Source organism: Kwoniella dejecticola, chromosome 5, assembly GCF_000512565.2.
Source record: "Kwoniella dejecticola CBS 10117 chromosome 5, complete sequence".
NCBI lineage: Eukaryota > Fungi > Basidiomycota > Tremellomycetes > Tremellales > Cryptococcaceae > Kwoniella > Kwoniella dejecticola.
In genome coordinates this window covers 1878880-1895409 of record NC_089305.1, presented here as the reverse complement: position 1 = coordinate 1895409, position 16530 = coordinate 1878880, and the positions used below count along the sequence as shown (strand labels likewise).

The window sequence follows — 16530 nt, the reverse complement described above, 5'->3', positions numbered from 1 at the left end:
GATGAGTTCGACTCAGACTCCCTCCGAGACGGATACGCTCCTACCATCCCAAACCCTCTCACCCGAGATAGAACCAGAAGCCGATGATGATGGACTGAGAGATCGAGATAGACCCGTGTTGCTCGATCAATTCCTACGGAATGTCAGGATTGGCAAGGCATTGCTTGCACCTGGATTGATCGGTTCATTGGCTTTGGAAATCACTCATCTTATCATGGCTTCCAAAGAGGGTAGAACGGGGCACAATGACTTGGGCGATAAGACAAAGAACGCAGCTTGGGCTTTGGACATCTTTGGGGCGATATCTTTGGTAAGTCAGCGTCATCTTTTGGTCATCTCATCTCCTGTCTCCTCTCTCTCGTCCTGTTTCTGTTCCGTATTCATATGTCCGATTCAAAGCCGGGTATTGACATCACATATCTATCGCAGAGTCTCTTGTTCCTCTTATACACATTCACGATACTCAAGCCTATCAAAATCCGAACAATCACCTTGTCCCCTTTACCCGAAATCAGCAATCTCCGAATTCACAGATTTTTATGCGTATCGAACTTCTTGATACTTCTCCTTCTCAACATCGTGCACCCTCTGCCCGGGATATGGTACACCATCAAGACTCACAATTCACCACCGAAACTATCCATACGCGACTCCACCATTGTATATTACCTACGGACGGGATTCTTATGCTGGACTTTCCTTATCGGAGGTATGTTGAGGAGAGGACCGAAGCTATACTTCAAACCACCCAAATTGGGGACAGGCTTCGGAGTGAATGAATCGAAACACGATCAACAGAGCGACAGCGGAGTGAGGATCAAATTGATACCTGCTCCAGAAGAGGAGGAGACGCATGTCCCGCTAAGTGGGATTACGATTGATAGTACGGAGAATGATTATAGTAGTAGTGGATTTTCGAATGGCGAGGAGGAAAGCAATGTGTTGGACTACGATAACTCCTCAATGCTAAGTTTCATCTTCCTTGGATATGTGGGTGATCTTCCTTGTGTCAGATGTCAGAGCCAGGGAAATTGTGCTTAAAACTGTTGATCTGGCATGATAGATTGGAAATCTTGCATATCGATCTATGCAAGTTGAAAGTCTAGCTCAATCGGATTTACCCCTGCTAGAAGAGAAAACGAGGAACAGCGGTATACGAGAGACTGTCTTCTCATCCGATAACAAAGATGTAGAGATCGTACACTCAAATACGGTCACAGGATGGGCATTGGTGAAATCGATGTGGCGTGGAAAGGGGAGAGCGGTACTCATCAGTGAGTGTCGGCTTTCAACAAGACACCCGTCAATGAGCTGCAAAGTCGATGAGCTGATGATCATCATCGACTAGCCTTTGTTCTGGAGGCTATCAGGAATCTCATAAGTTTTATTCAGATTGCGGCCGTACATGAGATCATCGAGTCGTTCAAAGAACCAGAAGGTTCGGACAAGAGCTATGCCTATCTGATGTGTTGGGGTCTGTTTGCTGGTCAGGCCTTCGAAGGTGAGGGACCCTGCATATACGCTCTAAGCTGATAAGATGCTAACCTTTGTCGCTGCTCCAGTGCTGCTTGCTGCTTATTTGTGGTAGGTGAAGAATCTGGTTGTACCTGCTGAGAATGGCTAATGCGGTCCATAGTGTCCGAGAGAACTACCTGCTGCACATTCCAATCAGAATGAATCTCAGCTCAATGGTGAGGCGAACGCTCAAAGTACCATGCATATAAAAGCTTACGTGACATCCACTCATTCGCTCATGTGAATAGCTACTGGCCAAGATTCTGCGCACAACGGATGCCAAGGCTCTAGAGGCTCACAACGTGAAAGATGGCGACAAAGCAGATCTTAACAAAGGTCGAAGTCAAGTCATGAATCTCATGACGATCGATACCGGCACTATCGCCTCCATGGCAACGCATCTGTGGAATTTTGCCAACGGGATGGTCACATGTGAGTGAGACAGACACGCATCTCCTGTCAGTGAATAACAGAGCTGAAATTCATCATTCGCCTTTTCAGTGGTCATCGGTGTTGGCATGTTATATGGGATGCTCGGTATCAGTGCCTTGGTCGGTATAGCCTGTATACCTCTAAGCACCCCGCTGTCCTATCTGGTTTCGAAGCTTATCTATCGTGAGTCATGTTGTGCGACGGTCGCGGATATTTTGCTTTGAGAGTCTGATTGGGCTTGGGTCTTCAGGCTGCGACAAAGAATGGGCACGAGCGAGGGATGCTAGAACAGGGGCTATGAAAGAGTTTCTGATGGGAATCAAGGTAATCAAGGTAAGTCAAAAAAGGCTTCGTCTCCCGCCAATGGGAGATCCTTTTTGCATGCTGACTTATCTTGCAGCTTAATGCATTCGAACCTTACTTTATCAGCAAAGTCAGAAGATTGCGAGAACATGAAGTCAGGTGAGTCTCAGCGACTTGTAATTCTCCAATGATATTCATTCGTATTGATCCTTCCTGCAATACAGCTGGCAACGATGGCGATATCATCTGGGCACCAGCTTCAATATTCTTGCAGAGCAATTGCCGGTCGTGGCTTTGTTGGTCATGTTCTGGTTCCACACCAAAGTTCTGCACCGTCCTCTGGACCCCGCGACTGCCTTCGTAGCCTTGAACTTGTAAGTGCCTCCCTCCGATCATCATGCGCGTTTTCGCCTCGCTGATGTATCATTCTTATGCATAGGTTCTATCGGGTCAAAGGTGAGGATAGCTCATCGACCACGCGCATCGTATAGGTGACTGACCTCGCGACACAGATGGTATTAGCACTTTCCCGGGCATTATTCAAGCCTTCTTGTCCGCTAAAGTATCGGTCGATCGTATATGCCGCTTTCTAAGCCAGCCAGAAACCGATCAATATCGATGGGACAACGCTTCGCACCAAATCATCTGCAATCGTGCTACTGTCACTTGGCCTTCTGCTGATGTGGAGGCTGAAGATGCCGGAGAGGTTGAGCGATTTAGTCTGCATGATTTGCACTTCGATATTCCAATTGGAGGATTGACTCTCTTGTGTGGACCGCTTGGATCGGGAAAAACCCTCATGGTAAGTCCGCAGAATTGAACGCTTACCCTCGCTTGCTGCCGATCACTAATTCTCCTCGCTCGCGTTGTAGCTCAGAGCATTCTTGGGTGAAGCGACCGTCAAGCAGGGCTCTGTCGTGGCGCCACGGTCTTTGCCTGACTCTACACCTGTCTACCCCAAAAGTCGAAGGTTCACGATCAATGAGTGGCTGACGGACTCTATCGCCTATGCACCTCAGCAGAGCTTTATCAGACACGGGTCCGTACGAGATAACATCTTGTTCGGCCAACCTATGTGGAAAGAACGCTACCGAGAAGCATTAAGACAGGCAGCTCTGCTGCCTGATCTAGCAATGTTTGACGAGAGCGATATGACCGAAGTTGGGGAACATGGCGTCACATTGGTGGGTGCCTTTATAATCCTCGCGCATCGATGACCACTGATGATCATCAATTCCAGAGCGGCGGCCAGAAAGCTCGAGTCAACCTCGCGAGGTGTTTATACTCCCCGGCCAAGACTGTCTACCTTGACGATATCCTCTCAGCTGTCGACGCTCACACCGCCCAATATATCTGCAACGAGTGTCTCGGCGGAAGCCTCTTGAGAGATAGAACGGTTGTCCTAGTCAGTCATCACGTATCGCTCGTCTTACCGACCGCGCACTATGTCATTTCTTTGAACAAGGATGGGCGAGTGGATCAAGCTTGTCTAGCCCGAGATTTCTCTTACACTGATCTCGCGGAAGTCGATCCCGTCGACTCGTCAATCAACGAGTCATCTGTTGATGAGTCCGGAGTGACGAGAGCCACTACCCGGAGCCGGCGAAAATCCGTAAAATACGAAGAGAGGGAGGAATCGAATATCGTCACTCGACAGCTGTATCGAGAGGAGCACAAATCTGTTGGAAGGGTGTCATCAAGTCATTATTGGCTAGTATTCAGCTCTGCAGGAGGCGTATGGTACTGGGCTTCTCTCTTGCTGTTATACGGTATCCACCGTGCGGTCACGATAGAAAGGACATTCTGGCTTGAGAAGTGGACGTCGGATCCGGACGAATCCAACATAAATCATTACCTGGTAACATATGCTTTCCTATCGGTTGGCGCTATACTCCTTGGATCCTTCAAATGGGTTTGGCTATATGGTTTGGGTAATTTAGGATTCTACAATCGAGGAAGCAAGAAGATACACGAAATGATCCTCACTAAAGTATTCCAAGCCCCTTTGCAATTCTTCGAAACTACTCCTCAAGGACGATTGTTGAATATCTTTGGTCAGGATATGTATAGACTTGATTGTCAATCTGCGGACGGGTTCGGACGTGAGTCCTGCCTTTTTGGTTTTGTCCCATTGAAGCGCAACGCATCGCTCGCAAGCTGACTATTATATGCATAGGCACCTTCAATGACGGTAATTTTCGATGGATCCGCTCTTTGAAATAAGGGACCCGAGCTGACCTGTATATCTGCAGGACTTGGGCTGATCACCGCCGCTGTGGTAGTGTTCATCAAAACACCTGTCAGTCTCATAGCTGGATCTCCAGAAGGCTCTTGCTGATGCTGCTATGGTCGAGCAGGTAATCTCCTTAGTGGCTCTCGTGTGGGGCGTGCCTTTCTACTGGATAAGCAACCAGTAAGTATTGCCGGCAACACCCGTGCAATCCCAAGCTTACGGATGGTATTTGAAGGCTTAACAAATTACGAGCGGACATAAGGCGACTTACCGCGTCAGCGTCTTCCCCTCTTTACTCGCTGTACAATGATGCTATCGATGGTGTAGTGATGGTTCGAGCGTGAGTTCCCATGTCCTGGGTGGTACCAAAGGAGAAAACTCGTACTGAAAAAGGGATCTGCAGCTTCGGTCAAAACAAGTTGATGATGCACGCTATGAAAGTCATAAACAATAGGGAAAGAGTGACCTGGTTCGCGGCTTGGGCGGGTAAGCGTTTTAGATGCTGAACAGAACTTCAACTCGTCAGCTAAATATCCGATATAGTGTACAATTGGGTCCGAGCTGTCATCCGGTCCTTCGCGAGTGTTGTGGTCGCGGCTACTGGTTTCGCATTGATTCAGCAAGATCTGACGGCGGCTCAAGCCGGTCTGATCCTCAACTTTGCTCTCGTGGTCTCCACAGGTATGTCTCCTCGATCTGAGGTGCCAACGGTGGGCCCGACTAACGCCAAATTGATATAGGTTTATTCAGCTGGATCGAGCAGTACAGGTAAGCCTTCCAGTAAACCAACTTCCTGAAGTAAAAGGCTGATCAATGTGTTCACTGCAGTAATTTGGAGGAAACTTTCGTTAGCGCCGAGCGAATCAATCATTGTCAGTGTCTACTTTTCCCCTCTCGAGTTGCATCCACTCATTTGAGCCTTCCACAGATATCACCATGCCCGATGCAGAACCGGAAGAAGGTATCACACCGGACAGATCTTGGCCTGCTCAAGGCGAGATCAGAGTTCACGATCTCAAAGTTAGATATGCACCTGATTTACCGGAAGTGCTGAAAGGCGTATCCTTCCATGTCAAAGTAAGAGAATCTCTTTGCCATCGATTGGACCCATAGGAGACCCTGAGGAGCTGACCAGACAACCCAGCCTGGTCGAAGGGTCGGACTTGTCGGTGCGACTGGATCTGGGAAGTCTACTCTGGCCTTGAGCTTATTCAGAGCGATTGAGCCACATGGAGGAAGCATCACCATTGACGGCATTGGTGAGCTCACGATCGACCGCTATGCATAACAGAGTGCGCCCAAACTGAATTTTGATATGATAGATATCGGCACGATTGCTCTCCCTGAACTACGAAAGCGCTTGAATATGGTAGCTCAAGATGGTATGCTCTGCTCGGGAACGCTCAGAGATGCCTTGGACGTCACTGGATTGAGAGGTTTGTGCTGTTGTTGAATTACCGCTCGACGATCACAGGCTGACTCAATGGAATTCTTGCTATAGACGATTACGAGATCTATGAAGCGCTTCGACGGGTTCATCTACTCTCAGATAGTTTGACGAAAGATGAGATGGAGAGTAACCCTTTTGCGGACCTGGAGACTTTCGTCGCGATCGGTACGTCTCACCCCATCCGTATGCACCTGAGGATTCATCACTAAAGAGACGTGTATGGATAGAGGGGGCGAATTTCAGTCAAGGTCAAAGACAGCTTTTGTGTCTTGCTCGAGCTTTGTTGAAGAGGTCCAAGATTCTAGTGATGGATGAGGGTAAGCTCAAACAGTTCATAGGCTTTTTTGCGCTATCTGGGAATGACGAAGCTGAGCTCTCTGCAATCTATGATAGCCACCTCTTCAGTAGACTTCGAGTAAGCCAAATTTTGTCGAAACCCAACGAGCTAGTCTGATTGGAAGCTGATTCTTGCACGTAGGATGGACGCTAAGATCACTGCTACAATCAAGGAATGTTTCTCCGATACGACTATGCTGGTGATCGCTCATCGACTCGCTACAATCATGCAATAGTGAGTGGAGGCTCCATCGTTAGCCTCCTCGACGGGGCCAATAGCTGACGGACCCCTCTGCAGTGATGCGGTCTTAGTGCTGGATCAAGGTCAGATCGTTGAGTCTGGTAAGTCGTTGTGACGCACATCTGGCAGAAAGAGATGTTGAGCTGACGCTTGAGTTCAGGTGAGCCACTGAAGCTCATGGAGGATCCGACCACAATGTTCCATGGTATGTGCATGGCTCAGGGAGAAGAGGAGTTCAACCACCTCCTCTCCATCGCCCGATCTTGATCTCATCGCATTTATGGGCGTATTCTTGTAAAATAGAAGAAAGAGAGATTTGTCCGATGAGTTTGGAACGTATGTAAATATGCCGCTAATCGATGTAAGGGACATTGCCTGTAGTCAGAGATGAATTGCGCTATATTGTGTACTTGTCTGCGACTGGAGTCGTTGAAATATTTCTGATCAGATGCCTCATTACTGTTCATTGTCTCGTCTAGATGCTCTCTTGGTGCATCTTGATTGTATCTCTACTAATTTTGTCACTCCAAGCATCGTTCATCGAGCTCTCAAGATTATCGCGACTGTATACTTCTACCACGGTCCTCTGCCGAAAGAAAGAGGTCAACACAGTAGCAGGTCGTCTCCAAAATCTACTCAGCATGCTTGCAGTCTGCAAGTAGCCTAAATCCAAATCCAGACTTCGAAATAAAAAGGCAAGTAACGAGCGCCTGGACTCGTTCCCATTCGTGGGAGGAGCATGGAGCGCGATCGGCATTGCCTCGTCAGCTAGGCAGAGCGATGCAGTGTGATATCATTCGAAACAAATGCTCTTCTCGGAATACACGTCCTTGGAATCATGTACTTCCGTACAAAAGAAGCATGGGAATGACATAAACCTCGCCGAAGTTTGCCCGTGATAACCTTTCACCTATCGCTCCACTATGATAAGCCGAGACGCCGCGATGAGGTATTTGAGCTTGATTGTTGTGTTTCTTGATGTATATGTCATACCTAGGCAAATTTGTTTCTCCCCTTCCCCAGTGCTATGACAATACATGCCACTTGCCTGACGAAGCACGTATAATACCTGGATGCTTCGCTAACTAAGGGGAACTTCTTTTTTTCGTTCTCCATCCGAGTCGTCAGACAGCGTCATTGATGACAACGAGCAATCCTTTCTGACTACAGCGCGTCGAATTATCTCGACACAGCATGACGTACAAGCTTGGCCAAGTGCGATAAGAAACGTTTGTGGCGATTGACCGAACTTCCTCTGGGCATTACCTATAAATAAGCTCCAAGTGAGTCGCACATCTGAGGTATTTTGTCAACACAACTCACTTCACAACTTATCACACACACATTTTTGAAGCTTAATTCACCTCACCAGCCCCATAATATCGAATATTATCAACATGTCTGCCACTACCAACACTGCTGTTTCCGCAGAGACCATTGACCAACAGCTTACTACACTCGGAGAGCAAATTGCCCAGAGAGCCGAATATGAGAACACTCAACGAGAGCCGGGAATATTCGAGCGTATCCGAGGCGGCGATGTGACCCGACTGGACGACCCCGGTCACAGACGAGCTATCGAAAATGATCTATGGCATAAAGCCTCCCTCGGCCCTTTCCTTGCGATGACTGGAATATCCGCCTCTCCTGCTTCTCATGGCACTTGTCGTACTGTAAACTCTGTCGATGTCCACTGGCCCAAAGTACAGAAGACGTTATACAAGAATTCGAACATGAATGAGGCTGAGCAGATCCAAGATTTTGTGACCAATCTCACGGGTCATATGAATCCTCTGGAAAGAAAGCTCATCCTTACTTACAACTCCTTTCAGGGAAGTGAAGCACTTCTCCCCGGAGACACCTTCTCGGACCGAGTCACCTCTCATATTGTGAATAGAGCCGGGCAGAACACCAAAGAATCTTACGCTGCGAAACGATCTGCGTGGGACCGAAAGATTGGTAGCAGAGATATCCATTCCCTTGAAGAACTTTTCGTACAAAAGCTTACTCGAGGCTCAAGGCAAGAATTTGTACCTGATGAAAAACGACACAAGCGAATGGATTTTGGCGATCTGAACAACAAGTTCGATTTCTCAATCGATTCAGCATTCATCGACAAGCATATTGGCGAAGTGGAATCTGCCGTCGCTACTGAGAGAGAGAAGAGCGAACAGAGGCGTATTAGTGGCGTTTCCAAGGCGTCATTGGCAAAGTGGAACGAGGTAAACCAAATTAGACAGGCAAGACTTGATGAATTCAAGTCCTCCAGACTCAGTAATCTGGAGCAATGGAGTGCTTCGCAAAGCGGTGATCTATCCACTGCCGACATCACTCCAGCTTTGATGGGTACACCTACTGAACCCGGGAATTACATTGATACCGACAACGCACCAACAATCATGCTTTGGAGAGATGCCGATCCGAACACAACGGTCCTGGAAATTGGATTCCCATCCGTCGAACAACTGGAATCCGAGCTCTCCCAGACCAGTAAGTAGATGTAGGCGCTTGGGTCAAGCCCACGGGCCGAGTCTAAGGAGACTTTGATTCCCACCTTTCCGTTGACGTTGTTTCAAGCAATAAGCGATTAGCTCTTAATGTGATCTGTGTGAATCGGGTGGAGGGATTCGTAGTCTGATGATGAAGGAGGTAGGTGTACTGGGGACGAGGCATTTTATCAGAACCAGTCAAGTAATAATACTGTGAATTTTCCATTCTGATCACGACATTCACCCTCTTCAACATGCCCACGACAATCGTTCTACCTAAGCCTCACTATTTTACTGGTAGTAATACCCGGTACCCATATGCACATCGTACTGTGTATATGAAGCGCACGCTCGCTTTGCGGGCGATACAGCGAGTATGGGTAGTAGTACGCTAGTTAGGAGTGGGAGATTGTTTGTTCTCTCTCCCACAGGTTGACCTCTGTTGGATTTTGAACGCTCAGCTAACACAGTCCAAGTAGTCCGACTAAGTGATGTGTACGATAAGCATATGACATGGTACGGATATGTTCTACAGTGAAAGATGCAAAGCTAAATTTACAAGGAATATCGGTATATTTGAGAAGTCTGAAGGCTACATGATGCTGCTTCAAAAGCTCGATGCCCTAAAGCTACCTCTTCATTTTTCATTTTTTACCGATATGCGCCCGAGATTCGTATTGTCTACTTACGCTCTACCAGGTACTGCTCATAGTCCGGTAATGTTTTCTGCTCTTGCGAAGGGAAAAGTCGATTCCAGATTTTCGTTATGATCGGTCCGATCGCTTGAACAAATCTTGATCCAACGACGAAACCTACTGCCGACATGATATTCAAGAACACCTTATTTCCCCATTCGGTCTCCTGAAACATGATATGCGGTATACCAGGAGCGATCTTCTGAGCTTCCGTGACTGTCGGTCTCCAGTTCTCCTCATATCCTCGTGCGGCGGCTTTGGGATCATCCATGTGTTTCGCCATTTCTCCAGATAGTATATAAGCTCCAGCAACCGACAACGAGCATCCCATCCCGATCATGGGAGTTCCACACCATGCTGCATCTCCCACTAAGTGTACCCTTCCACTAGAACTACTCCATTTTGGGGCGTGCACTTGACCCAAGTATTCGAAATACAGATCATCGCTCTGATCGAGGTATTTGATCATCCTATCGGCGTTTTCCCCTCCGTCGGCATACAATTCGGCGATCTTGGCTTTTTGTTCTTGCTGAGAGAGTTTCTCGTACCCCTTTGATTCGTTGCTGATGAACATCACTCCTGCTCGCTGGGTGTTGGCTTTGAAGTCTGGTCGGTAGTAGATGCATCGTTTGCGAGGGAGGGCGACGACGTGCCATTGGTCTTTGAATGGAGTGGATTCTTCGAAGGGAATACTGAAGTATGCGATATCTACAACCATCATCTCATCAGATGTTGTTATTTGACCAGGTAGACGATGGAAGTATGAGGACACTTGAAGTGAATCAGCGGAAGCTTCGATATAGACTCACAACATCCAATAGGTCTATATTCTACACCTTGATCTAAAGAAGCTGCTTTTCTCCCCCAACTCCTGGCTCCTTCGGCAATGATCAAATAATCGTAGGTATCCTTCTTCCCACTGTTAAATCCAACCTCGACCTTCCCAGCAGCTTCTTGTTCGTTCACACTGGTTACATAATCCCCAAATACCCATTCTGTGTCGTTCTTGGTTTCTTGGTATAACATATCGGCGAAATCACCTCTGAGGATCTCAGTCTCGTTTGTCGGTCCTTGGCCAACGGGAAGGTTCATATAGACTTTGTTGTTCTTGTCGGTGAACGTCGTTCCCGTTTCGCCCGTAAATCGGTCTTTTAGTGCTTGACCCAAACCCATCTTTATGATGGCTTCCATCTGACGACACAAATGAAGCGATCAGCACATCACCATTTGACGCTGGGATACAATGCTGGGCGAAATCATAAAAATGGACTCACCCCGTAATGCTGAACATCTACACTCTGTCCACCAGGCCGAAGCTCAGGCCATCTTTCCACAATTGTAGTCTTGAAGCCATATCGATTCAGCCAGAAGGCAGTAGCTGGTCCAGCTATACTTCCACCTGAGATGAGAACGGTCTTCTTGGCTGCAGTGGATAATGACATTGTGTGATATCGATAAGGCGATTGATTGAGCCGAGCTGAATATCAGCGTGTTTGAGAGTGATGAGTTGCTTGCTGATAAGCTTCCTATGGGTATTGTGGACGCCTGACGACTATATATATGAGATTCACATCAGTTCGGCACCTATCAAGCCGGGACGGTTCTGACGTTTAATCGTCGTATTGGGAGTGACAAGTTGGCTCGGCATGGATCTGTGTGTCAGGTTGTCCGTATTTATTTTTAGAGCAAGTTACTCGTGTAGATCGGAGTGTCAACCAAGCCGATCGGATGACAGGTGCAAATACTCAGGCACGGCAGCCCCGTACGTCAGCAATCAAGCTTAAACGCACAAGCACACCACGCGCAAGTGATATGAAGCCGAGAAAAAGCTACTGTATTTGTGCGTAGATAAGACCGATGCGATGCATGGGCACGGAATAGACCAGTCTGCATGATAGGATGATATGTAATACGAGTGACATTCATGCCCCATGGCAAGAGCTTCAGAGCTACAAGGAGTCATAAACTACCCTGCCCTAGATGGCCGCCATCTCAGGCCCCCATCAAATGGGTGTTTCCAGCTCGAATGACTTGATGGCCTTGGGTCGTTGGTACAGTATATCCCAGCGCGAAGTTGAACGAATCATTCGTGAAGCACATACCGGTCAGCCTCGTCATACCTTTTTGAGGAACTTGGGAGGCCTGTATACAAGAACGAAGCGGAGCTCATGCTGATCCTGCATATTGAGGTTAACGAGGTATCCCAACGGCATATTCGGGTGCTTTCTGACACCAATTTGATAAGCAGCCCGTCATAGCGGCTTTAATCTGCTGGGCGACCGCTTATGCAGTCCGTTCAATTTGACTGGAATAGCCGTCGACTCTGTCCAGGTGTTTTCCGCGGGCACCATCATCGGAAAACCAACTGCAAGTCATCAGATCCCGGACTCGGATGCGTAAGTGATAGGCGGATGATAGACGAATTGGGCGTAGTTCATCTGTAAGGTCGCGTCAGTAGACGAGATGGCTCTACTTTGGAGAGCCAGGCCCGATTTACAGGTGACATTCCCGGCCCCGCACAGGCTGCTGGACCGGGTCCGCCGGCGAAGCGAACATGCTGGAAGTTAGCATTGATGGAATCGCCGTCGCAATTGAGAAGCTGGACTGGAGTTTTCACAATCCGCTATCGGCGGTCAACGTATCATATCGGGAGAAGTTAGACATGTCAGCTTCCTTCGGTGTGCATACCGTCTTGTGAAGAGCCCAGCTTGTGAAGGGATTTGGAGGGCACGTGCGTAACATAGACACGGAAGTGAACAAGCGTTACGTAAATGATGGTCGTAAACAGATCTAAGCTAGAATTAATTGGGTCTATTCATAGCACCCTGCGTTTTTCACTTCTTTCTTGCCTATTTCTTTCACTCTCTATCGTTAACATCATCAAACATCAGCGACACTCACCCCTTCAAGACCAGCTAGATCATCCGCCGGTGCATACATCGCCAATCACAGGACCGTTTCTGAGACTGCGTGTTGAAGATCGTGGGAACATCGCAAATATCACTCCTTTATCCGACGTGAATCACGCCTTTCTTGCCTCCCTTCCCCACCGACTGCATTTTGCCCCCAGCCGAATGGACAAATCCGTGGTATCTGGCGGCCCAAAAGGCGACTCATCTTTTCGTGTCTACCCATGACTCCCTCCCTAGAGACTCTCCAGCATGTCAAGTTCATCTCCTCGGCCTAAATTCTCTCTAGGGGAAGTCCCTGTTCCAAAACCCAAACCCCACCCCCCTCAAGCTGGACAGCAACAGCATGACACGTCTCCTAACATAGAAGCTAGATCAAGACCGAGTCCCAGACTCTCTCCTATCATCGCTCGAGATACGATCACGTCCCCCGTCGGCCCAATTCAACCTCAATTTGCGGAACTGTTGACACCCCTCAAGTTTCGCAGAAAGCGGAACCGTCCACCGGTAGACCAGCAGCCTACTTCCATTCCGCCTGTAGCTGGACCGTCCCGATTAGGGTATTACACCTTAGAGGGGGACTTGTACCGAGGAGCAGTCCGAGATCCGACTATACCTGACCAGGTCTTGCTGGATGAGGATGCGCTTTCTGTTGGCGGGAGTAGCACGTCGAGCGCAAGTTCAACGTGGTCCGAGAATTTAGAAAGGGTCAGAGACGTGATAGGGCGGTTCGGAGAGGCGTTGGGTGTCAGGAGAGGCAGTCATTCGTCAAACTCGAGCAGCAGCGATTCTTCCGATACGGAGTCGCATGGACGCTCATCGGTCTCAATCAAGACGCGAAAAAGGAGGAAGCGAAGGGGATCCAAGCTGAGCAGAGTGGAGACTGCTTTAAGTCGACAGACTTCAGGTAGTCCACATCCGCCTAAGCGGCAACATATACCGAAAAGAAGAGAATTCACACTATTACTACCACCTCGATTACAAGACGCGGACATCGGGGTTGTGAGCTCTGTAGCGTCCTCGGAAAAGGAACAATCGACATTAGTGGAAGGCGGTGGTAGCCCTTCGTCCTTCGGTCAAAGTCATAAATCATATCCGCCGGAACGAGTCGTAGTCACACCCTCATTACCCGTGATTATAGAACACATAAATTCACTCAGACTGGCGAATGGCTATTTGCCTACGGAATCTACGCCCTTACCTACACCAATACCAACACCTAATGTCCCGCTCCGGAAAAGCGGTTCTGCCCCTGGTCGTTCACGTACAGCTAAAGGCCCTGCAACTTTCACTGTTCCACGTCCACTAGCGTCCCGAACTCAGTCTCGCTTACATGTACTCAGGGGAGACATGGGCAACGCGGATCCTATCAGACCGAAATCAGTCTCTGACTTGCTAGGTCTGGCTAGACCCGACTCAACGGGAAGTTTGACGTCTCTCAAAGCCGAATATCAACCACCAACGGGCTTGGGTACTCCAACGGTTGCCAAAGAAGGATTTGATTTTACGAAAAAAGGGAAAGCAGAGGAGACTTGGTGGTTGGACGTATCTTGTCCAGGTTGGGAAGATTTACGAGATCTGGGCGAGGTGAGCAGACCTGGCATTGTCATTGTGCCTTCACAGCTACAAACTAACAAGATTGTCATTTTATAGCTGCTCGGGCTACATCCGCTCACACTGGAAGATGTTCTTCAGCAGGATCCTCGAGAAAAGCTAGACCATTTCGATAAATTAGGATACTATTTTCTGGTGGTCCGAGCGTTAGACGAAAGCTATTTCAAGTATACTCCAGGATCAGCCAGCTCCTCTGGTCTCACCCTTGCGAAACCCCCTACCCTGCGAAGTGCGGATACGGCGCCGGAAATTTACGAGATGCAGGAACCAGACAATCGGGACAACGAAAAGAAGGAAGGTAGGAGACGTGGATGGGGAATGGGTCGAGCAACAGGAAAGAACGCTGCGAAACAAGGAGAAAAGGTCGAAATTGTCGAAGACAATCCGGGCAAGGAAGGTTTAGAAGGTGTAGGGGTGGGTGCCGTCAACGTCTATCTGGTTGTTTTCTCAGATGGCATCGTAAGCGTGAGTTATAAGTTCCCTGTTCGCCCGGTCGATATCCTGCTGATGGGCAAAGCAGTTTCACTTCGAGGATATATCAAAACACACTCGAAGAGTCATCGAGCGTGCTCTAAACTTCCCCAATCCCGATCACAATTCCGACTGGATAGCACACGGTATAATCGATTCTATCGTGGATGCTTTCTTCCCGCTCATCCGATATGTGGATGGAGAAGTAGACGACATAGATTCGCTCACCATCGATCCTACCACTGACCCGAAGAAGACCACAGCTGTGCTAGAAAGTGAACCTATTCCTGTACAAGAAAGCGATTCCGCGCGGAACGACTTAGATCTCAACGAGAAGAGTGCTCATTCGAGGGCAAGGGAGAAACCAAGCTTATTGCCCCAAATGTGGAATCAACCTGACGATCCTAGACATGCCTCGAGATACAATGTCCGTAAAACCCTGAAACAGAAGTTACGGATACCCTCCTTACATATCAGCACCCCTCTTGCATTGGTATATTTCCGCCTGTTCTTCTTGCCCACCTCTTCGGCTGTCAGGCGTAAACACGAGCATGTCGATGAAGCTGTATTTGATCGATCAACGATGTTGAAAAGGATCACCGATATGAGGAGGCTAGTCACTGGCTTGACGAGGCTACTGGGTGCCAAAGGAGCTGTCATTGGACGGTTGAGGAAGCGAGCGAGGGAAGATGGGACTACGATGGAAGCGTATATCGGGGATGTAGAGGGTGAGTCCGTTCCTCATCCTGAGATACTGTATATGCCGTCATCGCTGACTCTCGTTGTACGATCTCAATAGATCACATTCTGCTGCTCCAGACTTCTCTATATCACTACGAATACATCTTATCGCATTGTCAGCCAGCCTATCTATCTCACTTGAACGTGTCCTTCTCCTTTGCGAAAGGAGGTACCGATAAAGCTATCTTGGCTCTGTCCACCGTGACCATCTCCATCTTACCGATGCAACTTATCTTAGGTGAGTCTGCGCCCCATTGATGCGGAGACAGTCCCCCTTCCTTCTGCAAGGTGTGTACCGAATCTCATTTTTGGGTTTTAATTACAGGGCTATTCTCGATGAACGCCAATGTCCCTCATAATGGAGATGCCGATATGGACGGACATGCACATACGGACGGTACCCCTTCACCATTAGGTTATTTCGCTGGAATCGTAGTGGGGATTTTCCTAGTCGCTTGCGTGATGCTCACGATCATCCGATATTGGAGATGGCTAGCAAGGAAGAAATGGTCGAATCTGCGAGGGGCTGAAGTACCTGAATTCTGGGAAGGGTTTTGGGGATGGCGATGACCACGACCATCACCACAACAACGATTCGGCTTCGATATATCAAGATAAACGGATGGCCATTATTCTTTTTTTTTTTTGGTCGTCTCAAACATACTCGCATCATCGGCATACACTCAACGCCCCTCTTTCTCCCATTCACAGCAGACCAGGAAATTTACCTCCTCCCATACTCGCTGCCTGCCCATCTTCATGATATCTTTCAATCTACCAAGTCATTCAGGATTCGCACATACCAAGCATCACTTATAATCAGATATACCTCTTCTCGTCCACAACGAAGTTTTCTAATTTTTACCGGACCAAATGATCCCTATCATGACAATATAACGAAATGCAAAGGAATGAACCGAACAGGACATTCGCAGGTGTACCGTCGTAGAGAAACGAATGATGGAGGCTCAATGAATCGAAGAATGATGCATTCCGATGCAATTATGATAGAAACACGGATCATGCTCTAAAGATACATATAAGTGGCCTGTCCAATTTGGCCTTTCGGAACTACCACGCTACCTTGTGGAGTCTGCAAAC

At 48.3% G+C, this 16530-nt stretch overlaps 4 protein-coding genes across 4 annotated transcripts; 3 read left to right on the top strand and 1 right to left on the bottom strand.

The window, feature by feature from the left end:
• Window position 1: 1 nt before the first annotated feature.
• On the top strand, window positions 2-6777 carry I303_104803 (uncharacterized protein; the record flags this gene model as incomplete). The annotated part of the gene is made up of 31 exons (XM_065969040.1): window positions 2-310; window positions 430-990; window positions 1064-1274; window positions 1349-1501; window positions 1563-1584; window positions 1637-1691; window positions 1764-1947; window positions 2017-2130; window positions 2198-2280; window positions 2348-2409; window positions 2475-2624; window positions 2690-2706; window positions 2763-3052; window positions 3123-3434; window positions 3491-4352; window positions 4503-4549; window positions 4608-4663; window positions 4719-4823; window positions 4887-4969; window positions 5027-5164; window positions 5224-5251; window positions 5312-5355; window positions 5412-5560; window positions 5628-5742; window positions 5806-5919; window positions 5985-6098; window positions 6161-6250; window positions 6327-6348; window positions 6412-6504; window positions 6568-6611; window positions 6671-6777. The coding sequence occupies 31 exons, from the start codon at window positions 2-4 to the stop codon at window positions 6775-6777; spliced, it is 4734 nt and encodes a 1577-aa protein (XP_065825112.1).
• A 1130-nt stretch (window positions 6778-7907) lies between these two features.
• Window positions 7908-9008, top strand: I303_104802 (uncharacterized protein; the record flags this gene model as incomplete). Its single annotated transcript, XM_018407526.1, has 1 exon — window positions 7908-9008. The coding sequence occupies one exon, from the start codon at window positions 7908-7910 to the stop codon at window positions 9006-9008; it is 1101 nt and encodes a 366-aa protein (XP_018262737.1).
• Window positions 9009-9680: 672 nt separating this feature from the next.
• I303_104801 (uncharacterized protein) lies at window positions 9681-11136 on the bottom strand (the record flags this gene model as incomplete). Its single annotated transcript, XM_018407527.1, has 3 exons — window positions 9681-10402; window positions 10504-10885; window positions 10969-11136. The coding sequence occupies 3 exons, from the start codon at window positions 11134-11136 to the stop codon at window positions 9681-9683; spliced, it is 1272 nt and encodes a 423-aa protein (XP_018262738.1).
• Window positions 11137-12855: 1719 nt separating this feature from the next.
• On the top strand, window positions 12856-15999 carry I303_104800 (uncharacterized protein; the record flags this gene model as incomplete). Its single annotated transcript, XM_018407528.1, has 5 exons — window positions 12856-14190; window positions 14257-14682; window positions 14738-15416; window positions 15488-15667; window positions 15755-15999. 5 exons carry the CDS (start codon window positions 12856-12858, stop codon window positions 15997-15999), a joined length of 2865 nt encoding a protein of 954 aa, XP_018262739.1.
• Between the last annotated feature and the right edge of the window lie 531 nt (window positions 16000-16530).